Here is a 24,652-nt window from a genome sequence, read left to right on the forward strand (position 1 = left end):
CCACAAGATTTTATCCTCCATGAGCAAAACATGATAATGTCTAGCCAAAGACATTAAAGAAAGGCGCTCCTTGGGAGGCAACCCAATTATTTTTTTTAATTGTTTGTTCATTTTCGTGTGGTAGTTTAGATGTATTCTCCTTGAATTCGACTGATTTTGGGTTTCAATTTTCGTTTTTGCTGATTTATAGGTGCCCTTCAGTCATGACGCGCCCGCATGGTGACAGCAGGAAGCTCACGATCAGAAACTTCTGAAACTTCTGGGAGCTCTCTTGCCCTCATGACGCGCCCGCGTGGTAATGTGCAGGAAGTTCGCGGGAAAGGTAAGGATTAAAAAAAAAAAAAAAAAAAAAAAATCTTTTAACCGTAGCTACCTCTTTTCTTTTTTGTTACAAAAGAAAAAATAAAAAAAATAAAAAAAAGAAAAAAAGAGGAAGTAATACGGAATCAAAAGGTAAAAATTTTCTTTCTCCTTAACCGTGGCTAGTTCTTGACTTGTCAACGCAAAACAAAAAAAAAAAAAAAAAAATCCTTTCTTTTTCTTTCTTCTTTCTTTCTTTCTTTTCTTTCTTTTTCTTTCTTCTTCTTTCTTTCTTTTTCTTTCTTTCTTCTCCTCTGTTTTTCTCTGCGTCGCACGCCGCTCGCATCCTGCTCGCACGCCGCCGCAGCTGTTGAAGATCCCACTGTGCGCCGCCGGCGCAGCCACCTGCCGCTGCCACGCGAGCCTCCAGCAGCCACCTCTGCAGCAGCCCCAACTCCACCTGGCGCGACCCTCTCTCTCTCTCATCTGCAGCCGCACGCAGCTGCCCACAAGCCCGCAGCCTCCACGCCGCGCGCCAACAGCTCCTTTCCCCCCTGGCGTCCTCCACAGCTCCTCGGTCTGCCTCCAACCTCGCCGCTCCACCCAGCTCATCCGCCTCCAGCAGCACCAGAGGCAGCTCCAACCTCGCAGCTCTCCCTTCAGCTGCGACCACTTCGCACGCCGCCGCGCCTCTTCCCAGCAGCCGCCGTAGCTTCCATCATCTCCACCACCGCCGCCGCTTTCTCACCACAGTCGCGCGCCCCTTCTACCATCTCTCTCTCTCTCGTTCAGGCGAGCAACCCAAGCACGCGTTTGTCGCGTGGCAGCCACGGACGCACGCCACTGCCCTGCCCATTGCCGCACATCCACACTCTCTGCTAGCGCGTCACGGTGGAGGTAATCTAGTTTTTGGACTCTAGTGTCGCTATTTGCTTTCTACATCGTTGCATTTGGGGTTTGCTCCTGCTGTTCCATCACTGAGTAGGCTGCCGTATATTAGTTAATTGACTTGCTCATCGTTGGATGGAATATTTGGTATCACTGGTACTGGTTGGACTATTTTCGTTTGCAATTGCTGCTTCTCTTCAGTTGGATGGGTGGTTGCCTGCTAATGGCTTGGGATTGTTGTCCTTAAATTTCTGAATTACTCGTGGGTTTTGGGGTATTGTTCAACTTTTGGATGGAATTGTTGAAACTTTGGGTGAGCTGAATTGCTGTGATTGTTTGTTAACTTTGGAGGAGACTCTGAACCTCACGTTACCTGTGGAAATTGGTTGACTCGTTGTGAATTGCTGGGCACTATTCTGCTTGAATTGCTGGAGAACTCGCTGAGGTTTCTTTTGGGATTGTGATTGAGTTATCTCTGAAAATTGCTTGTTGAATTAGAAAACCTGGCCACTTGAATTACTTGTTGAGATTGGTAGCATTCGGTTGATTTGTTGAGAACACTCTGGTTATTGATTTAAATTAATGATCAACTCAATTGCGATTTTGCCCGTGATTTGCCTGTTCAATGTGAGGGTTTTTGTCTGCTTGGTTCGGGGTCATTTGCATAGGTTCTTTGCTGAGATTTTGGGTACAATTAATTCTGATATTGCCTATTAAATTGGGAGATTGTGCTGCCTGGTTTCCCTGTTGAGGTTGGTAGAATTTCGTTTAATTGTTGGGGACATCCTGGTGATTGGTTAATATTGTTATTTTGGGACCATTGTCTGTGACCTCAGTGGCCGGGGTTCCTACCTGGTGGATTAGTACATACTTGGGGCTATTGCTTTACCACTGCTTTGATCTGCTATAGCATTTGTTGAAATTTCTGGGGACATTTGTTGAAATTTTAGTTGGACCGAGTTTACTTTTGACTGTGAGTTGGAGTTCTCATTACTTTGGGTCAGCCGTTGGAATTGTTTCATCAACTCTGTGAGTATTTTGACTCCACTAGATTAATTCTACTCTACTTGAATACTGCTTGGAAACTGGGGGTTTGAGATTCAGTTGTTAATGTCAGAGTTTTCCACTACTATTGCTTGACTTGTTCACTTCTTGAGGCCCACTGCTGGGGGCATTTGTTGAGTCTTTAAGTGCTATTATTGGAATATTTTATATGGAACTTGTTAGCTCTAGTTGGTTGGATATTTGATCAATTGCCAAGACTGTGTGACTGTGTTGCTATTGCTAATTTTCTACACTTCTATTGCTGCATTTAGCATATTATTGGGGCAGTTGTTATGGTTTGACTGGTGGGGGCATTTGTTGAAATTTTAGAATGCATTTGTTGAGAGTGTGGATGGCCCAAGTTTGCTTGTTGACTGACTGAATTAGGTTGTCCCTGTGCTTGTTGACGTGACATTGCTAGTTCCCAGTCATTGATAATAGTTTCTAGTTGTTAGTTTTGGAGTGCAACTGTTGCTTTGTTGACCATATTAGGGCTTGGGTGGCCCGTGTTTGCTTTTAATTGTTGAGTTGGGGTACACCAGTGACTATGAATGTGCATTTGTGATTGCTATCTTGTTGGATATTCTGTCTTTTGTTGTTTGGGGTGATAATTGGCGTCAATGGTGAGTGGCGCCACTTACAAGCACAGGTTCACAACGTAGATGAGCGAATGACGAACATCACCCACCAAGTGGCAAGGATGTCCCAGAACTCGGCTTCCCTCCACTGTTCCCTCCTATCCCTTAGCTGTTCAACAGGGAAGTTTCATTGTTCTCTTCGCTTTCATTACTTTATTACCTCCATTGAGGACAATGTAGGATCTAGGTGTGGGGGGGGGCAGCTGTGCTAGTTTTTCTACTTTTTAGTTTTTCTTAGATGTTTTTGCTTTTTTTTTTTTTAGATGTTTTTGCTTTCTTTTTTTTTTAATTTGCTATTTGTCCACCTCTCGTTCAATTTCTTTCTTCCTTTTTAATGATTAGCTCATAAGTGATGCCAAAGTTTGATGTTGGATTATTGCCTCTATTTCTACTTTTGCCAAGTTTTAATAATAAAAGGGTGTCAAGTTAATGTGGTTGAATCCAAGAACATCTCTTTGGTGAATATCGATAATTATTTTACTCTTCTAATTTTTTTTTTTTTGGCTAACTCTTCTAGGCATAGGGAATGATTATTGGCATTTTCATGTGAATTGGTCCGGTTATTAACTTTAGTTCTCCATGTTTGAAAATGAGGTTAGCTGATGCAAGTTTTCTTTTGGTTCTTGTGTTATATTGAGTTTTTGTGATTTTTTAGTTATGAATAAACTTGACTGTACTCCGCTATTAGTTACTACTGAGTAACCGGGGATCTGCACCTAAAAGTGTTGATTCTCGCGTCAAAAGGTAGTAGTTCTTATGAGTACGTGGTCACGTGGCGATAGAAGCTGAGTAACCGGGCTCCTTCATCTGGCCAATGTTGGAGTTCGCGTCAAAAGGCTCAAATGGCTAGCGACTAAATCTTTTGTTACTATTGAAAAAAGAATAAAAAAAGAATAAAAAAAAAAGAAAAAAAAAGAGAAAAGTAGGAAAATGTGAAAAAAATGGTGAATGTTGTGTTAGTGTATAATAAAAGTCAGCTTGCCGATTTATGGATTTAATGTTGAGATTTTGGTTAATAGTTGGACCATTTGCTGATAAATGTTGTGCGTCATTCCTTTTTCTTAGATTAGTTAACCTGAAATTAGAGGAGTTTGTGGTTTAGAAGCTAACCGGAGTGATGTTTCTTGGACTTGACCATTGATGCTTGATTATTATATTTTCTTGGTATCTTGGCAATATGGTAGATGGAGTAATAGCCATTGTCAAATATTGGTGTTTATTTGATGTTCTCATGCTTGAGGACAAGCATGGTTTAGGAGTGGGGGGAATTGATAGGTTGCAATTTTATCATTTATTTTATTATTAGTTTTCCCTATTACTTAACCCAATGTGAATTAATTATTAGATTCTACTCACTTTTAGTATTTTACATATATTTCAGGGAGTAGAACGAAAATACCATAATAAGTGCCGATTTGACAGTTATCAAGAAAGAGTTCAAGTAGCAGGCATCCAGGGCATTTTTGGAACAAGGAGATACAAGTCCTTTTTGGTAATTCGCAGAGCGCAGCATTAAAAGGAGGAACGCAGGGCTGAAGTAAGGAGTCTTCTTCTTCCCCCTAAGGGGAGCCGCCGCACAAGGCAAGAGCAGCAGAGGACTGAAGACGGCTGGCTTCCTTAGCCTTTCGTCCTGTAGCTTAGCTTACACCTTTGACTTTTCCTTCCTTTGCTTCTTAGTAGTAGTTGCCTCTCGGATGTCAGGAGCCATTGAAGCATTGAATCATTTCCCTGTAGCTTTTTCATTTGATTTTTCCTTGCGGTCTGTAGTGAATTCCTCCTACCACATAATGGCCGCAACTATCACTTCAGCTTTGTATGGGGTTTTTCCATCAACGATGAGCTAAATCCATTTTCTCTAGTCAAGGAGTAACGGATGCTTTGAATCATCTAAAATTGTGAGATCGATTTAATTTTATCTTTTTCTCTTATTTATTGGTATTTGCATATTCTCTGGTTGCAGTGCTTATGGTTGTTTAATTAATTGATTGTCTTGGATCCGGATAATTAATTGATTTGATAATCTATTGTCATTTGAGGTATTAAATCCGTAATTGTTTAATTGCCTCAAAATAGTGACAACTGGCACGATTAGATTCGTGTCAGGGGAATACGCGGGCTAATCTAAAATAACCCTGGTAGTGTGTTATTTGGTTAGAATAGGGCTCCTCTAATACGTAAGGCAATTGGGGAATTAAATTCTATGGGCGTACCTAGGATTATTTCTCAATTAGAGCAGTGATTAACGGGCGTACCTTGATCACCGACACAGTAAGGAGGGGTTGACTGCCATCGCCTGTTTGGTAGTTATAACCTATTTATTAGTAAATAATTGGAATTGCCTTTGCTTATCGATGATCAATTGGGTGAACCGTTGCTGAAGTTATTTCTTGGCTAGATCCTTAATTATCACTCATTTGATTTCAGTAATTTGTTATTTAATTTTTAGTAGCTTTTTAGATTTTAGTTGAATTTCTTTGATTGTCACATCCTGCATAAAAACACCCCCTTGTCACTGTGAATTTGAAAAGAAACAATTATTCCCAGTCCCTGTGGATTCGACCCTGCTTACCACTATCTACAGAAATTACTTTTAGTTTGAGCAGGTTTTATTATTGCACAGGCTTCGACAACCTGTCAATGAGAATAGCCACAGACTAGGATTTTACTTGTTTTAGAGTTAGTTTTCGTACTCACAATTGCTTGCACATTTTGTTCATCAAGAACAGCAAAATGGCAAAGGAACAAAATGGCTATATCTTTGACTTCCACAAAAAATGCAGAAGATACCAATTGTCTGATGGTCATCTTTATCAGATAAAAGGTTCCTGTGATAGACATGCTGAATTATATGCCTCATGATTTAGGCTCTTCTATGATGAAAACGGACTTCTGGATATAAAACTTTAAGGAAAGTCTTCTTGAAATAGCCAGCAAAATCATGATTTGATTTATTTTATAATGACAAAGGACCTAATACTGAAATCACGTTTTGCTTGTTGCTCATACGCTGAATTGCTTGTTTCAACTGTTCGCTTCGATTGATTGAGCATGATTTCCTCCCTATGTATGCCATTTGTTTTCTCGGTCATTACAATAAACTTTGTGTACTTGCAGCCATATCTAATGCTATCTCCAACTGATTGCACTTGACATAATTCACTAACTCTACCTCTAACTAACGGATCTGTGTCATCAAGTTGTTCACTTCCTCAGAAGGACTCTGTCCCACTGTCCTGATTTGTGATCGGTATGCTTCTACATATATACCTTCGGCTGTTCCTAATGGATGCTCTTATCTCTCCCTCTACTTACAATGATTTTCTTATGTCAATAGCTTAGCCTTGACACTCTTGGGCTCAAAAAATTGTTGCTTTAGATACTTCTTCTATTCAAGTTTTTGGGGCCATAATATGTTGCTTTTACATTGTCTGACATTATATGAAACATTGTGTCTCACATGTTCTATTCTTCTTCCTCCTGCAATAAGATACTTCTAATTTTTGCATGATATGCCAAACTTATCATGTATAATAGGCTGGAGAAAGTAGATTTTTTGTATCTTCTGGAAAAAGTAAGGAGAATGGCCAGGGCTGTGCAAATGATTGTCATCATTATCATTCTCTAAGTTTCAAGGAGAATGGTTATTTGGAACCCTGCTGGAGCAGACATCTCTAATCACCGGTATGAAAGTGGACATCCAGTTCCTCTCTATGTTAGCAAGATTGGTCCATATCTAAACCCAAGGCAATTGTCTTACTATGTTGCTCATCAGTTGCATTTTGTTCAAGTGAAAATTTACACTTTGATCTCATTTCAGTCATTAGATTTTTGAGTTTTTTTTAATCCTTCGACCCATTTGGTCATTTGTGTTGATCTTCATATATTCAGAATTATAAGCCTAGCCTTTGAACATTACCATGGAATTTTACGATCTCAATCAACTTCTTAGTTTACTTCAAAAAATACTAAATGCTTTAATTAACCACTTTGAGCCCTACTGAACAATTCTAATCTCTCCTTAACTCAAAATTATTCCTCCAACTGGACAAGTTCTGTCTGAAATGCTCCACCACCTCATTGATTTTGTATACATTTACTATGAGTCGCATTAGTTCTTCTTCTCTAATTCCTTTCTAACTACTGTTTTGTTCGGTTTAACACAGCGAAACTTTTAGATCATCTTATAGGTCTACAAAATTGACAGATCATGTGAAGGACAAGAAAGAATCCCTTGGCCTGGCAATGAATGGAGATCATCTTGTTTAAGCTCCTTATAAACTCGACTTCCTTGTGGACAAACAATGTCAAGTTTTGTGTAGAAAAAATTTGACAAAAGAAAGATATCTTTCAGTTTCAAACTGCTATTGCCGAAGAGTATGTTTACCAAATGTACTATGATGACTTTCCCCTTTGGGCTTTCGTAGGGATTGTTAATCGTGACAGAAAGCAATTTCTAATCACCCACATCCAATCATGGTTCGCCATATCGGCCGATACCGATACGTATCGGCCGAGTCGTATCTGGAACGGAAGGGACCGGTACGATACCGATCCCCGAATCACGGATATTACCATATCCGCGACGACTCGCTCTGACTCGACCGATATTGACCGATTCGAATCCGTGATACATGATATCGGTCGATATATCCGAGTCAACTCGGAGTCGACTCCGATATTTTTTTAAATTGTGTCTTTTTCAGTATTTTCTAATTTTAGTAATTTTTTCAAAATTTTTGGAATCTTTAATGTGTTATAATGTTCATATCACCCGATATTCAACCGATATGCCGTGACGGATGTGGAACAACTGAGACCGCGACGCGACCGCGACCCGCGATGGCGAACCATGAATCCAATTTAAAATATGTTATAATGGGGATCGTGTGATTGAGATCAGAACCCAACCAGACCTATCACTTGTGGTTGAATTAACAGAGGAAAAGGACATTGATGTAGAAATTGAGTTCTTATATTCGGTGGAGTGGAAGGAAACAGCTACACTGTTTGAAAAGAGAAAGGAGAAATACAAGAAGCCTGCCGATTTTGTCCAATGGTTGTCAATTATGATCTCATTCATCTTAATGATTTATCTGGTGTCATTAGGTGGTCGAAGTTTTCTAATTAAGAAATAAATAATTCTTTGTTGCTTAGAATAGTAGTATTTTTTTCTATCTATACACTTACTTGCCTTGAATCTTGTCAAGAGATGCAAATGATCAGGAAACAGGTCAAGTAGAGACAGGGTGGAAGATCCTCGGAGGTGATGTGTTTCGATGCCCAAAATACAAGTCTTTGTTTTCTGCAGCTCTTGGTTCTGGAATTCAGTTGCTTACAATGTTAGTACTTCCTGAGATGCATCTGATACACTCAGATAAACCTTTCAAATCTTACCAAAGTTCTAATGTCTCCATATAGTAATTTCTTCTACGTTCTGGCAGCGGGGCTTCCATTATAACGTTAGGCCTTTTTGGCGTATTCCATCCATGTGATCAAGGAGTTATCTGGCGTTGCTGGATTTGTAGCAGTTTCATTCTATCGTCAACTTGCAGGAAGAAACTGGGTATGCACAAATAGTTTCTACCTCATTCTACCTTAAATTTTTACAGCATAATAAACTTGAGGCAATTAATACTCCTTTCCTTTCCTTATGTTTTGTTTCTTAAATTCGGTTGCCATCTCATATAATTCAACTGCAGCTCTTCCTTTGAGCACACTTCAAGTGATCTTCTTTATGTGGATATTCTTGGCTTTGCCACTGCTTCTGTTGGGTGGATTATTAGGGAAATCCATGAAGTCTGAATTTCGTGCTCCTTGCCATACTTCAAAGATTGCACGAGAGATTCCATCAGTGCCTTGGCACAAAGGTTGTCTAGCACAAATGACATGGGCAGGATTTCTATCTTTCAGTGTAATTCACACTGAGCTGTATTACATAATTTACAGCATCTGGGGTTATAAAACACATACAACTTACGGGATTCTTTTCATTGTTTTCATTCTACTGGTAATTGTAACTGCTCTTGCATCTGTGGGTATGACAATCGCTCAACTTCTTCTTGTAAATCATGAATGGTGGTGGAGGTAAGTTATGTTTTGTATAACTAAACTTTGGTTAGTGGGCACAATCTTTTAAAAGTGACAATTAGTCCTAATTGTTATTGCTGTCAAACTAAACTATTTACCTTAAGTTTGCTAAAATGGTAATATGCCGTTCATATTGCACAATCAGTCAGTTTGGAACTTTGCAGCCTCGTATCACAATGCAAAACTTCATCTCCATTATCCTGCAACGTTCTAACTGACAATTAACTTTCCTTGTCTTCAGAGAGCTACATTTTCATCTCTAGCTCTTAATCTTTTAGTTGTAACAGTAATTGGTTTAGGTTTCTTGGCTTATGGTTGTGAAATATTTGATTCACTTTTTCGTTCTAGAGATTCTGTTGCTGATTTTCTTCCTTGTTGTTTTGCTTACAACTTAACATTGCATTCGGTGCGTTGGGATGTTTATTTAACGACTAGAATTAACACATAAAAGGCTAACTATGTTATAAAGCTACTGAAACCACCATTTTGAAACCAACTAATGACCTGACTCAGCATATATATGTCAAATCATGAAAGGCTTTCATACTATTCCCCAATACAATGTGATTCTGTTCCAATTGTCTGTCTTCTGTCAAATTTACTCACCTTTAGTACGGTTATATTCATGTCTATTGCTATCTCTAGACTTATTGTTCTTTACTTCCTTTAACTATTCAGTCTACAAAGATGGCTGCTACTTGAGTTTTCTTATTATACCTTTTGCTCCTTAATTGTGGCCTAGTACTCACCTAATTCTTTTTTTTTTTTTTTTAATTTGAACAGGTCCTTTCTCTATGGTGGTTCAGTTGGCATTTATGTCTATGGATTCTGCCTGTACCATTACTTCCAAGATTCAGAAATGAGTGGTTTCCTGCAAACCTCATTTTTCTTTGGCTACATGGCCTGCATCTGTTATGGCCTTTTCTCATGTTAGGCACAGTCGGTTTCTATGCTTCAATATGTATATGGTTCTACCATGAGGAAGACCTGGCTACTTAATTGTCTTGTATATTTTGTCAATGTGCTTCTCCTATGGCAATGTGCCTGCTTAGACATAGAACTCTGCTAAGAAGCTGTTTAGGAATGAAGCAAAGGTAATTTTTTGCTAAGAAGAAAAAGGAAAGATTGGGCAAAATAAGAATAACTTGCCAGATGTTTTTCATCCATTTCTCATTGTCTCTCTTTCTTTCTTTCCTTCCTTCTGTCTTTCTTTTTTGGGTACTTTGTTTTTTGGGCAAACAAGTTGCTTTTCCAAGATTACTACATGAAACCAGTTTTGCCCAAAAAAAGCCGTCAACTTGAGTTTTCTTTTCCTACAATCTGGTTGAAAAGGTAATAAAGTTGGTAGAAAGCAACTAAAACCTTTCCTGACCAACTTTTGGCTAGATTTTGATTTAGCTTTCAATTTTGAATTATCAACACATGAGTATGAGTTTGAGTCTAGACTGAAGAATTAACTTTGGAAACATTCAAATGGATGCAGGAAATGATACATTTCTTCTGGAAATAACTCTGATAATTCAAAGTGACTCTTATCCACTTGCTATATTTTCACTGATCTTCTAAGACAAGAACTTGAAACCTCTTTGTGTAACATTTAACTACAGACAGATATGACAAAGCAAAGATCGATCAGAAGCTTAACAGGACAAGAACAGCTACTCAAACTTGATAGAACTATATATATGACGAACAAAAATTAGAGAGGCGCGGAATCCCACGGTGCCTAGCAGGAGAAAGAGGCCAAAGCAGCTGCAAGTCATGTAGCCGAAGAAGAATGAGGTCTGTAAGAAACCACTCATTTCTGATTGAAAGTAGAAGAAGAAGCAATAGGCGTAGACATACAAGCCAGTTGAGCCACCACAAAGAAAGGACCTGCTCAAGTTGAAGCATTGGGGATCAGTTAATAATAATAAGTTTCTCAAAAGCTTATTTGAAAGTACCATCTGAATGATAATCAGCGTTGTCACAAGAGTTCTTAAGGAACAATGTCTTTTTCAGCGCAAAGTTATTAAAAAGCTATCAACCAGTTCGCCAAAGTCCAGAAAACACGGTGGATTTTACTAGGTTTGTGAAGAATGATGCCCACATCATCTATGAAAACAAGGGAAGAATGTTTGTGCATTCATTATCTTGCAGGTTTGAATGACAAATTCAAATATTGTCGTGCAGATTGAAAGTTGTCAAGAAGGTTAAAAAATCAAGCATATGAAAAACTTGTACTGAGAAATTGCTGTCAGATCAGAAGAACGTTTAATAACACAAACATTATTCACACTCTTCAAATGCGGGGAAAAGATAATCGTTGCCTGTTTTTCCTTTGATCTTTTTCCCTTTCGAGGTGTTTTCTAGACACTACCAAGACCTCAAACTTTGACAGTGACAAGAAAGCAAAAGAATTTCTCTTTAAAGAGAATACAATGCAAAAAATCTATTACGTTAAAAACTACATACTTACCTCCACCACCATTGATGGTCTTCGGCAGCAAGCTGAAGGTATGTCAAACCAATTGACACAAGAGCCGTAATAGTTACAAGGAAAATGAAAAAGACACAAAGTACTCCATACGCTGTGAACTCTTTGAAGCCCCAAATACTTGCAAAGATGGGATATAGCTCAATATAGAAAACACTAAATGGAAGAAATCCAGCAATTGCCATTTGAGGAAGAGCAGCCCTGTACCACCGCAGTGGTGGTATTTCTCTAGGACACTTTGTGGATCTGCAAGGAGCTTGAAACTCAGACTTTGTTATTTTCCCAAGAGTCCCACCCAACAAAAGCAATGGCAAAGCTATGAAAACCCATATAAGAAGAATCTTCACAATATTGCCCATGGAAATCTCTGCTGTGGATTCGTAGATACCAGCAACAGTGTTTAGGAAACAAAATGTAAGGAAAAGAGGACCACAGAATAGAGAGCCTGCTAGAAATAGATTCTTCGCCTGTAAAGTAAGAAAAAAAATTAGTGTATAATTAGGCTCATTGAAAGTAATACATTCTCAAGGCATTGTCAAGTATCAACTGAGGAAATAAACCACCAGTACTTACTGAGTAACTTCCTTCAAGTTGATGATAGAAAGAAACAGCAGTGAATCCAGCAATGACATTAGTTATTGCATAAATGATGACCGATGCAACCTTCTGAACTCCACGGTCATATGGATGAAATACACCAGCAACCCCCAATATGATAACGGACAGCACGCTGCAATATGCACAAGATACCATCAGAAATAACCACAAGATTACTCAACATGTCATATCTCATAATTTTTGGATATTGGCATCTCAGTTTTACTAACACTGCAAATAACTGTGTTCCACAACCAATAGCTGCAGCTAAGCAACACTTATATTTTGGGTAGCGGAACACGTCCCCATGGATGATCTTCCATCCTGTGTGTCCTTGATTATCAGCCAATTCCTCATCATTTTCATACCTTAGGTAAAACAGAAAATGTTAACAGAAAGAAAGAATTTGTTGCACTACAGAATAAAGAAGGCACAAGCCTGACTATCTCAGGTTTGATTTCTTACTCATTAAAATCTTTCCTGAGGACTCGCACATATAATGCAACCAGACAACCAACTAAGAGGATAATCGTCCAAAATGAATTTGTGATTGCAAACTGATGTTTTTTCATGTTCAGTGGAAAATGTGCAAACATTGTGTACTTCTGCATTCTTGTATCAAAAGGCAGGTCCGTTTCTTTCCAATTTACACTGTATAAGAACTCAATATCAATAACCTTGTCCTCTGTTAAATCAGCCAAGTTTGATGAGTCACTTGACATGTTGATTTCAATCACATGATCTCGGCTGTAGAAAATATCAAAGTGGACTTTTGTGAAGAGATAATATTTAAACGTGTCAACATTGTTTGTCTGAGCCACCCCAATGAATTGCCAAATTGGCAAGTCATCATAATACATTTGTAAGTAGTAGTCCTTAGCCACAGCAGTTTGGAACAGCGCAACCTCTTTCCTGGTCAGGTTTCTTCTACAAACAACTTGAGATTCCCTATCTAACCTGAAATTCAGCTTATATGGAGCAGAAACAAGACGATCTCCATTCAACACCTCACCAAGAGATTCCTCCTTCTCTTGCCAGAGATCTGCAATATTTCAACTCTAAAATCTTTCAACGTGAATGAAGTTATAAAGTGATAGAAGATATGAAGATCATATAATGCACAGGACAGTAGGATGATAAATAATGCAGAAGACAAACCTGGTGGACAGAACGGAAAATCGTAATACGGATAAGTTTCACTGAAATGAACCACAAGCAAAAGGCAACCAGAAACTGAGAATTAGGGACACCAATTTTTTTTACTTGCCACTAAGTATTTAGGAAACTAAAAGATGCTCTGATTGCTAGAAAAAATCAAATTTGGAGCAAGCTAGCAAGAGAGATCATATGCAGCACACATTCAGAACAGGATGTTGATAGATCATGCTGACAGGGACAAGCTCTGAAGGTATGAAGACTAGATTTGGTATCTGATCCAGATTAAGCATTATTTGGTTAACCAGAAATAGCTTACAGTGACAAATGAGAAAAAGGAAAAAGAAATTAAGCACATGAAATATATGAAACCAACTAGGAAAACATCCTATTTTCGTCAGGATGTTACAAAAGATTAAATAAGTGACTCTGCATGTAACCATGGCATGAATCTTGGCTACATGTAAATATCAAGAAAATTTAAAAGTTTTCATCAATAATTGTTTTCAAAATTTCCATTACCCAAGCAGAGAATGTTAATGATCTGCAATCAACAAAAAAGAATGTTTACCTAGGATTGCGATATGGACCAACTTTGTTGACATACAGAGGCACCGGATCGCCTTTATTATATTTGTGGTCAAAAGCATCTGATGTCACTTGGCTAAGAATTCCAATCATAACAAGACTCATCAGAAAACATTCAGCAGAGTTTGCCATTCTCCTGTTCCTTTCAGCAAAAAGAAAATGAGCTAACAGAAATATCAAGTGGGGCTTCCCAAAGGGAGTATAGAAAAAACTATGCAGAAAACATTTTACTCACAACACATATAGACGCAGTTGCAGTGCCTTTCCTCAGTATTTTGACCAAATGGATAATTCTCCCCAATCCTTTCCTTGAATAGCTAATAACATGTTTGTTACGGATAACACTGGTCACCACTCACATCGTGCATTAATCTCATTGATGTAGTTGCTTTTGATCCAAAAGCAGTGGCAGCACAGATGTTAATAAAAGAAGCTGCAAACCAGGTCAGGAACATAATGAAGATAACAATGGAGAAATTGATTTTGGGCAGGTTAAGGAGCAAGCTAAATGCCTAAAAGCTTCAAGGCACTGCTGGTGGCTTAGGCAGATGGCAATGTTATAAAGAGAAAGCATGGAGGGAAAGGGAGAAAAACATCATTAAGCTATAAAAATTACTTACAAGGAGAAGTAATGTTGCTGCTCCATTCCCCAACTGCAGAAGACGTTAGATCTCAAAGGAGCTAAAATGCTGAGCTAACAAATATGGAATAGGACAGTGATAGAATTGATTCAATGCATTCTTTCATTTAATACAAGCAGCAAGGAAGGCATTCATCATTCCCCCCAGAAGTTGGATCAAACGAGGCAGACAGGGAGTATCAAATTTCTGTTGCACCCACATTTTTTGGTATATTATCACCCTTTTGTTATGTGAAAAATGCTATTGTCAAAGATATCAAGCAATTTGAAGAGCAAAGATTCTCAATACCTCATCTAAACTCAACACTAGCTGGTAGACAAAATGATTCTACAGCTTTAACTCCTCCTCTTAATAGCTAATGATACTGAATCTGCCAACTCTTTTCTACCCTGGAATTGAACCTAAGCTAAATGCCAGTGTAATTTCCATACAACTCCCTTTACATTTATAAGTCAACAATCAAGACAACTATAGCATTTCCAATCCTAATTTTTTGAATGGAAAAAGAGGACAGTCACTTGAACTAGAGTTTCCCTAATCTAATTTCAATTATGAAAATTGAGTAGTTGAAATAATCCCAGTGCCAATATACACTACACAGTCATAAACACAAAACATAGACTGCATGAGCACTATGCAGTTGAGATCTTCATCCATCAAACTCACTTCTGTGACCATACTAGATAAACAATATATCAAAAAGAAAAACTCAAAAGCAGGTTCTAATGACAGAAATCAACGATCTTAATTGCAGACCATAAAGGAAAAACGGAACTAAACAGTGATCTGCCACACACTGAATGACAGTTCTTGACTAAAAGATTTATGTTGTGCCTATAAGATTTCTCTGTACAACTAGTAAAGCGTAGGAATGAATTAAACAAGTCCAATCCAAATAGAAAATCATGATAAACAAGAATCATAAAGTTCAAGAAAACAAGCAAAGCAGACAAACAAGAGATTAACATGCTCCCGAAAAGCTTAAAACTTAAAAGAACAACAAGCAAAGGAGTTTTCATTGCATTTAGTATAGCAAGTTAGCAGCAACAAAGAAGTCAAGAATTCTTACAGGAAGAGCAATGGAAGCCTTCGCCCAACTCAACCAATACTTCAGAGGAGACAGTAAAAGAGAGACAGTTGGCGCTTTGACTGCTAAGGCAAGGGAGATTATGGGAGGAAAGAAATAAAAAAACTAGTACTAAAGTGTTGACTGTTCTGCCAATGGTTTGACTTTTGGGAGAGAAGACTTCTGCAGTTGACTTTGACGAGAAAACTAGACTTTGGACTTGAGGATAAAAATTTAGGAAAGAGTGCGGGTCGGGTACGTTCTCTACAAGCCCGGATTAGTAACATTGCAAAGTAAAATTAGAAAAATGATGTTTAGTTCGAAGTCCGGTAGGTAAACACCAATCCATAAAGATAAGAAGCTATGTAGAGTTCATATATATATATATATATATATATATAACAGAAATATATTTAGAGTAGTTTTTATTAATTTACATGTTATTAGTTAAAAACTTGATCAATTTTACTTTTGGAATCAGGATTCTATATCCCTACTCGCAAAGATAATAGTTAAAAAAAGGTTTTTTTTCAATTCAATGCCGAATAATTTTATTACAGTGCACACTAGCTATGGCAAGTCTAATAGTTGGTCTTTGGCTAATGAAATAGTCAATTAATTAAATAAAAAAACTCACAATCTTATTTTAATTGTATTTAATGTAGAATTAGTTGAATATTAGTTTCGATTCAATTGGTCTCATTTATACCCCTACTTCAGTTAAAACACAGAACAGTACTAGTAAAAAGCAATACAAAAAAGAAAGTTTTTCTAAACTCCATTAATACACTTTCACTCGTCAACTATCTCCCAAACTATATCATTGTAGTTTAAAGAATTGACCTCCCCCGCATTTTATCATTTGCTATAATTAGTTTTGCCGTAATACGTTTGATAATACACCCACCCGAAACTAAAATCCTTGTTTCGCCCATGCTCCAATAGAAGAAAATTTTAAATTTTAAAAAAAATAATAAAAAAGACAGATAATTAACCTAAGGTAAAGTTTTCAAAAACAGGAAAAAGAATAAAAACTGATATTTTCTTTCTTCGCAGTTGAACAAAACCAGCAGATTTAGGTAGAAAATTACGAGGAGAAGGAGAGCTTATCTCCTTCAGCTGTGTCCAAATGATAAAACCATTAATATCATGATCAGAGCCCATCCAATTTCACCTGACCAACAACAAAATGGCTTCATTCCAGTAAGTTAGTTCTACATCATTGTATTATCACAAAAATCATTAAGCCCCGAATATGATTCATGAAACCATCTATGCTGCAACTTCAATTCCCATGGACTAATTTCCTAGGAACTGATGCTCCATCAAGCTGCCAACAGCCAGCTAAAGAGCATTCTTTGAGGTGAGCTGAAAAGCAGGAATTTGATGAGAAAATCCGGCTAACTCGTTCTTCTGTCCATTGTTTCAAATCAATATCTGATCTCTGCCCTCTGGGAGATCTAAAAAGTGATTTGCTGTAAGAGCATCTCCAGTGGAGTGTTGGAAGGCATAATGCCTCCCATGACACGGATTCATTATCATTCTGATGATGCGTGTAATGTTGCTAAAAAAGATAAATGGTGGGCCTTTTTTGAGGTATCACATATTTGTTTAATAGTTACATAATTACTTTTTAGAAAATAACAATATTTTATTTTTAAGAGATAGAAAAAGATATATTGTTCAAACTCAGAAATTAATTAATTTTTAGAAAATAACAATATATTATTTTTAAGAGATAGAAAAAGATATATTGTTCAAACTCAAAAATTAATAATATTATTTTTTAGAAAATAAAAATTCCAAAAGGTAAAAAATTTAATGAAAGTTAATAATTTATTTTTTAAAAATAATCAAATTATTTTTAAAAAATTACTTAATTTATTTATGAAATATGAGTTGTGCATTATTAAAAAAAAATGTTTGATTTGATTGTAGACCCATACTATTATAGCGTATGGAGCGTAATCCATTATGAGTAAGAGTATAATAAAAGAGGAGATAGTGAATGCTGATATGGTATGTGGATTACACTTTACACTATGGATGCCCTGAGGCTTCAGAGGTACCAAAGGTGAAACTTTAGTGTGACCATCAGTGCAGTCTATGATTTCTACCACATGACATTCACAATTTTGCAGCTCAGATGATGAAGATTCAGCATCCCATTTTCCGTACAGAGCCCAAACCTCTCCCACCTTGGGAAAAATTTCAACCCTGCTCTTACCATTGACGTCTGCCTTCAACAAAAGTGAAAAGGAACAGGTTTCCAAGGGTTGAAGTTTTACACTTTTCACTACAAATGCTCCACAAGCTGGCTGTGTGGCATTTTTAGGCACCAAGGAAGATTCAAGTGGTGCAACGTACAACGTGAAAGGGGAACGTCCAATTTTCTTGATCTGACCATACATTTTAGGCAATTTATGCTCTGGCGTGTGGAGTGCCCATATCTGACCCTGTTTAAACTCCCCCTCACATCTTTCCTCCTTGAAGTCATGAAAATCTTCTGAAACTTTGCCACTCGGAGACAGATTGATGGATGCTATTGCTTTTGCAAGGACTTAATTCCTGCATTTGTACATCTAATTGCTTGTCAGATTTAGAAACACTTTCATGACTGATGTCTTTTTTCTTTGTAGTTCAAACTTTTCTTGAAATCTTTCTACGTTAGAAGCAACTTGTCTATTATGGAACTCACAACAATGATTTCATCTATATGCATATTGTATTAAGTTTAACGGTTCAAAAATTTCTCAAATTGCTGCAAATTGTGCCATAATAAGCCTTGTGATATAAGCTCGGAGTTCTCCACTAAAATGGCTGCTCAAAATTGTTTGGAAGAAGGATTTTATGGACCGAATTTTCCAACTTATGTTTTTTATTAGTTAATGTCATTAGCTTAATCCATATTATGTGGGCTTGTGTTAGTAGCTAGATAAATGGTCCAGCCCTTATGCTTGGATCCGTGAGTTTAAGTTAGGTTTATGGGTCGGCTTTCAAGATCCTTTAGTTGTGTCTTTTGGTTAGTCTAGTTACTTTGGTTATTGTTGTGTCAAGACTCATTAAAGTATCGTTACTTTCTTTGTCGGAGGGAAACTATGACATTTTACAGAAATTTCTCTCTTGGCTCTACGAGCTTTTCTTGAACACCCTAATGTAGCACCTTCTAACGTTCCTAGGGTTCGTTAATTCATAGGATTGTACGTCGAGATTGTATCGAAATTCCAATCACGGGGATTAGAGAGGTCTGAGTAGGAAAATTCCTTCAATTCCAAGCTTGTGATTATCACCATTAATCCGGGGTTCGTTGTCGCGAATCTCATCATCAATGGGATTCGTATCATCTTGCATCTATCATTTTATAATTATTAAAAAGAGAAAATAAGGAACTTCTTAATTATAGTATCCTCTTGCATGTATTTGGATTCCAGTTGTCCCAAAATTCATTTATAGCTAATACCGTGTGGTAAACATCAAAAAGTTCATTACCCATTTCATTAAGGATGTGGCCTCTACAACTTTAATAATCACTATCCCTTTCTGCTTCTCTTTAGTTTCTTTAAGATTTTTTTTCGTCTCCTTATGTGCTAAATTTTGGTGTTGTCAAGATATGTGTAGGTATATTAAATCAAGGCTCAAAATTAGAAATTTTTATATTATTATTTAGTAGTATTTTAGTCAAGTTAGGGTTTTAATAATTTTACTTAATTCAAGTTATGGTAGTTTTATTGTTTAGAAATTAATATCTTATTAGGAAATTTCTTATGGTTGTAAGATTTGTTTATCAAGTCATCTAGTCTATAAATAGGAAGTCATATTATTGTATTAGTTGAGAAGAGTAAAGGATTAAGAGTATTGTTCTGATAATGTGATTAGTAGATTATTATTGGTATTATTTCTTTTCTCCCACACATATTATTATATGTGTAATTACTTCCCCATATACATTGATTTCACGAAATTTATCTTCTGTGGCTTTTCGGTAGAAATTTTTGAGTTCTACAACATGTACAACCTTAACCCTTTTTGTCAATGTATGAAGTTTCCTCCATCTCCATACTCAAGATGTTGGTTGCCAATTCTTTCAAAAAAACTAGCCATGTTCAAGTTCTTCAAATGTAGTTTTAAGATTGCTGGAAGATAGAATAAAGGGAAATTTTTTAATATGTGTGCAAGTAGAAGAAAATTACAACCGAGTCATGTATTATATATACTTTTTTAAGGCTATATTTATCACTTAACTAATGCAATATAAGGACAAATATCCTTGAGGATAAAATAGAGTGGTAATGCTTAAAAGAACTTGCACCTGTTTCTTAAACCTTAGAACAAAAAATCAGTGCACTTTTACATAATAGCAACTACGGATAATTTTAGGAACCTCAACGCACTACACTCTCTTAAGGTTTCTAAAATATCAGACACCTCCCCTAAAATTAAGTAGGTGATAACAAATTTGGTCCAATTCAAAAACGCAAATAATATAAAAGTAGTATCAGGAGAGAGAAAACAAAAGGTTCCACAACTGCCCTCTAGTGTTACATTTGTGAGTTAATTATATATGAATAGTACATAGCTATTTGAACACTAAATAAAGTGGAGGGGTGTAACTGTGTAAGTAGAACTTATAGCAAAGGCAAGATTTCAACAAAAGTTTAGAAAATTGGAAACCAACGACTCTTTTTGCGGCCATTTCTAATGTCTATCTGTAACAGTAATTGCATGAGACTCCATATAACAACAAAATCAAGCTGCAAGAGAGAACAATTTAAGAGTCTGGTATTGGATGAGCTGAAGCAACACGTTTCTATGAATGAAATGAGCAGCTGCAACAATTAGGAACACACACAGATGACTTGTTCAAGCGATAGAGGAGAAAGTTGAAATTCACCAACATCATTTACAATTAGAAACAGATATTGCAACTTAAGCTAAACCTATTGGGGCCCTTTTTGTGATGACATATTAGAAATTAATTTAACTTCCAAATAGTAGTTAATTTAGTTAAGCCTATGTACTGATGCTTTAATTAATTCTGTCAACATAATTACAAAATATGTGATAAGTTGTGAGGGTAATTAAGTCATTTCAGTATGTAAAGTGTAAGATTTGGGCCCCAACAACCTAATAGGGGAGGTGTCCGATATTTCAGAAAGCTCAGGGGAAGGGCAATGAAACTGTCCGAAAACTCAGGGGAGGTTTTTAAAATTACCCCTATAAACTAAGTATAAAATAATAATTTTTGTAGGAAATTAAGACCCATTTGATCTTTATATAGAGATGGAAAACTTTGTTATTGAAGAACTGCGATACTTTTTGGTGGTTAGTAACTTGGGCTGCATTTGGCACCCATGTTTTCAGGGGTATTTTTATTGTACAAAATTTTTAATAATTTATCTATAATAACCTCTAAAAACACATAAAATTTTTAAAATGCAAAACCCAAAACATCTACAAACACACATCTATTTTGCCTCTTTTATCACCACTCTTCCACCTCAGTCCACCACTACTACCGCCACCTCGCCGTCGCCGTCGTCTCCCTTCTTCTTTCTCTCTCGCTCTCCTTCCTTTATCTCGTTCTCCTCTCTCTTCCCATCTCCCCTCCCATGACCTCTGGTTGCGCGACTAGAGGTTGCATGGGAAGGGGATGGGGTGGGGTGAGGGAGAGGGTGAGGCGGGGGAAAAGGGGGGTGGAGGGGGGAAGGGAGGCAGTAGCGGCCTGGAGGTGCCAACCGAAGGTAGCGGCCGGCAGTGGTAGGAGGAGTGGTGGTGGCAAGGAGGAAGAAAAAGAGAGGATTGAAAGGGAAAAAAGTCTCTAAATTATCACTTTATCTAACCTGCTAAAGAATCAAGTAATTGCAGACTCGGTCCTTGAATTTCTGAATCGACTAGGATTGGGTCTGTTTTTCATATTTTCCAACCCCTAGATAACATTGTTTGGGAGTTTAATGCATTAAATATCTTTTGAGAATTTTGTTAATAACAAAATTAAAATATTATATACAGTCACCATAAGTAATGTGTATCATCCCTCTTTCCAGGCGTGGAGTAGATAAATTAAATCAAAAAATATACTTTTCTTCAAGAATGAAATCTTTTTTCAACTATTCATCCTTTGGAAGCATGTCTAGACACACATGTTAAATTAATATAAACAAATTGATAGTTAAGAGACAAACAACGATAAGAATTAATTCCACATATGAAATTTTAGTCACTAAGTTAACCAGAAGCTGAAACAAACTGAATTATAACACCATAAGGCCCTTAATAGATGCAATTGTCATCCCATGTAAGAATTGTCACAAAACCTTGATATTCAATTAGTTGAATTATCATGTGGCTATTGATAAGCATTTTGATTAAGATAACAACACGTGAATTTCATTTTGTTTTGTTTTGTTTTTCTAATAAAGTCTCTTCTAAATTTTCTTAGTGAGAGTTTTCTACTTCTCCTAGGGATTCGTAGTGAGAATTTTCTATTCTTCTAAGGATTTTTATGGACATTTTTGTGTTTTTTTCTTTTTCTTTTTTTGTTGTTAGATTTGAATTTATTTCAGATTTGATTGTCAAATTTGAAATTTTGTTGGATCTTGAATCTATTTTGATAGATCTCATCATCATTATTGGATCTTAAAATTGTTGATTAGTGGATCTAGCAATTGCAATATGACAAATGGGAGCAGCAACAATTTATCTATTAGAAAACAATTTTGAAATTTTTTGTACTTTTTAGATCTGCTCGTAATTTTTTGAATCTATTGTATCTGTTAAATTGTACATATGTGATTTATAGTGCATGTTTAACTTGCCTTGATGTAGATCAACTTGTGCTAGACAATTTCTAACAATTTATTAATAAAATTTGACATTACCAAAAAAAAATATCAATACATAAATAAAATTAAAAAAAATAAAAGTTCAAGGATAATTTTTTCCCCTTCCCTTTCATAGTAAGGGGCATATCATGGTTTTGGATCAGTCCCAAAACCAGCCACTTAATTTTTCAATGTAGAAGTTAAGATCTCTTTTATCATTTCACCGTTAAGCTGTGCAACCGAGTCATTGATGTCTTGCTAATTTTTCAAATCATATGAAATTACAAGAAGAAATTTCTTCAAACTAAATACAACAGATCAAACTATACCTGGTAATTGAGCGGATTGGACATTTTTTGGATTAGTTGATATTGAATTTTCACTTAAATGAATTATACCCAACCTGCCTAACTTTAGATTAGGTTGATTTTAGATTAGGTTATATTGGGTCATCTCAAACCCATGACCCAACATCCTTATACTATATAAGAATAAGTTGTGATCAAAGAGAATTTGAATTTTAACCACATGGATAGGAGGTTTTTGGGAATGTGGAATGTTGTGTTATTTTTTTAAGGATTATTATCACTTTACCCCCTTAACATTTGATGCTACTATCAATTTCCCCCTTAACGTTATCTTTTAGTCACTCCCCAAAACTAACGGTCAAACTTAACGGAGTTTGTTAATTAAAGTGAAAAGACATATTTAACCCTTAAAATTATTATCACTTTACCTCCATAAAATATAGTTTCATTATCAATTTACCCCCTATAGTTATTTTTACACAATTTGTCTTACCATTAAACCAACTTAGCAGGTTAAAAAATTTTAGAAGAAAATACACTCCTCTTTGCATAATAAAAATAATAAAAAATTTAGAGTGACTCTTCTCCTTTTTAGTATTAAGAAAAAAGTCAAAATATTAATTTTTTTCTTCTTGGCAATCTTATTAATATTGAAAAAAATAGAAAGATGGACAGGGGTAGGTGGAGGGGGAGGGGGAGAGGGAGAGAGAGAGCTCAATTCTTTTTTTAAAAATTACAAATAAGAAAGAATTAAATATTTTTATTATTTTAAAATTATTTCACTTTTTTGTTTACCACCAAATTCCAATCCTAATCTCGACAACTTTAAAATAATATGATAATATTAGACTTTTCTTTATTTTCTTTTTTTTTGCAAAATCTAATTTTTTGTCTCCTTCTTTCCTATCTCTTTTTCTTTTCCTAGTATTAATAAATGTGAAAAAAAGAAATTTGAGAAATTCTTTTATTTTTATGTTTTTCGATCTCTTAAAGTGAAAAAAAGGAAGAATAATCATTCCAACTTGTTTATTTTTAATTATATATAAAAAAGGATAAATATATTTAAAAAATTTTGACCATACTAGTTAGATTAACGACGAGATCAAATGCTTAGAAAATAATGTTAGGAACTAAACTGATTGTATTACTATAATCTAAACGAATAAAGTGATAATAACAATGTAGCAATGCTATAAAATAAAAGGGTGTTTTTGTCCAAAATTTCTTAATATGTTGAGTTGAATTACTCATGGGGGTAAAGTGGTTAAAAGATAACGTTATGGGGTAAACTGATAGTAGTGATATAGTTTAATGGGGTAAAATGATAATAACCCTTTTTTTAAAGTTTTTGGTACAACTGAGGGTGGCATGTGTTTAGATATATTTATCGAAATGCCCTCATTTTGGAGATATTTGGGTATTTATTATTTGGGAATCCAAAATTTGAGTACTTTGGATTTGGAATACAGATAACTGAGATAAGCATTAAACATATAAATTATTTGAATTTGATATCATCAATTCTGTTGGGCCTACTTTAAGTTGACTTCTAACGTGGCCCAAGTCCAAGCCATTATTAATTGTGCACTTAACATTAAGCCCTATCAATCATTTATTTCTGACATCACGGAACAAATAGTGTGGTTCAAAACGAAATGTTTTCACATCTGTGATATTTTGGTACAGTTCCCCCTTTTGAATAGGGATGGCAACGGGGCGGGGTTGGTCCCCCGCCCCCCGCCCCGTTGCCTATTAATTCCCCCCGTCCCCCGCCTCCCACTCCCCCCGCCCCCGCCCCGCCCCGCTTCCCCCGCGGGGTTAATAAAATTTTTCCTGCGGGATTAATAAAATTTTATTATAGTTAAATTTTAATAAATATTCAAGTACTAAAATATCAACACTTCATCAGTTATTATTCATTGTAATTTTACAATTGAAACTCATAAAAACAATCAAACAAAAGTTATTTGAATACAATCCAATATGATGAAATAAATACAACTAAAATAGTCAAGTTTTCACTTTTGGTACAAATACAATCAC

The 24,652-nt window shown here is 36.2% G+C and overlaps 1 protein-coding gene and 1 pseudogene across 5 annotated transcripts; one reads left to right on the forward strand and one right to left on the reverse strand.

The window, feature by feature from the left end:
* The first annotated feature begins 6,507 nt into the window (after positions 1-6,507).
* Positions 6,508-9,985, forward strand: LOC113752304 (annotated as a pseudogene).
* A 425-nt stretch (positions 9,986-10,410) lies between these two features.
* Positions 10,411-15,570, reverse strand: LOC113754230 (transmembrane 9 superfamily member 2-like). 5 transcript variants are annotated; one of them, XM_027298595.1, is made up of 10 exons: positions 15,484-15,542; positions 14,394-14,426; positions 14,009-14,206; positions 13,757-13,919; positions 13,189-13,229; positions 12,496-13,072; positions 12,261-12,398; positions 12,007-12,163; positions 11,416-11,900; positions 10,411-10,832 (listed from the first exon to the last, which is right to left on the reverse strand). In XM_027298595.1, exons 4-10 carry the CDS (start codon positions 13,903-13,905, stop codon positions 10,616-10,618), a joined length of 1,764 nt encoding a protein of 587 aa, XP_027154396.1. In that variant the 5' UTR covers positions 13,906-13,919; positions 14,009-14,206; positions 14,394-14,426; positions 15,484-15,542; the 3' UTR covers positions 10,411-10,615. The 5 variants fall into 5 exon arrangements, with proteins under 5 accessions (XP_027154396.1, XP_027154399.1, XP_027154397.1 ...); XM_027298598.1 differs by lacking the exon at positions 14,394-14,426 and having other exon boundaries at positions 13,757-13,909; positions 15,484-15,570; XM_027298596.1 differs by lacking the exon at positions 14,394-14,426 and having other exon boundaries at positions 13,757-13,915; positions 15,484-15,570.
* Between the last annotated feature and the right edge of the window lie 9,082 nt (positions 15,571-24,652).

This window comes from Coffea eugenioides, chromosome 11 (genome assembly GCF_003713205.1).
Source record: "Coffea eugenioides isolate CCC68of chromosome 11, Ceug_1.0, whole genome shotgun sequence".
NCBI classification, from domain to species: Eukaryota; Viridiplantae; Streptophyta; class Magnoliopsida; order Gentianales; family Rubiaceae; genus Coffea; species Coffea eugenioides.

Coding starts and splice junctions, on each gene's coding strand:
- LOC113754230 (XM_027298598.1), bottom strand. CDS start 13,905: ATGGCAAACTCTGCTGAATGTTTTCTGATGAGTCTTGTTATGATTGGA. Junction 13,230..13,756: donor GGTCCATATCGCAATCCTAG/GTAAACATTCTT, acceptor GGTTCATTTCAG/TGAAACTTATCCGTATTACG. Junction 11,901..12,006: donor AACTTGAAGGAAGTTACTCA/GTAAGTACTGGT, acceptor CTTACTTTACAG/GCGAAGAATCTATTTCTAGC.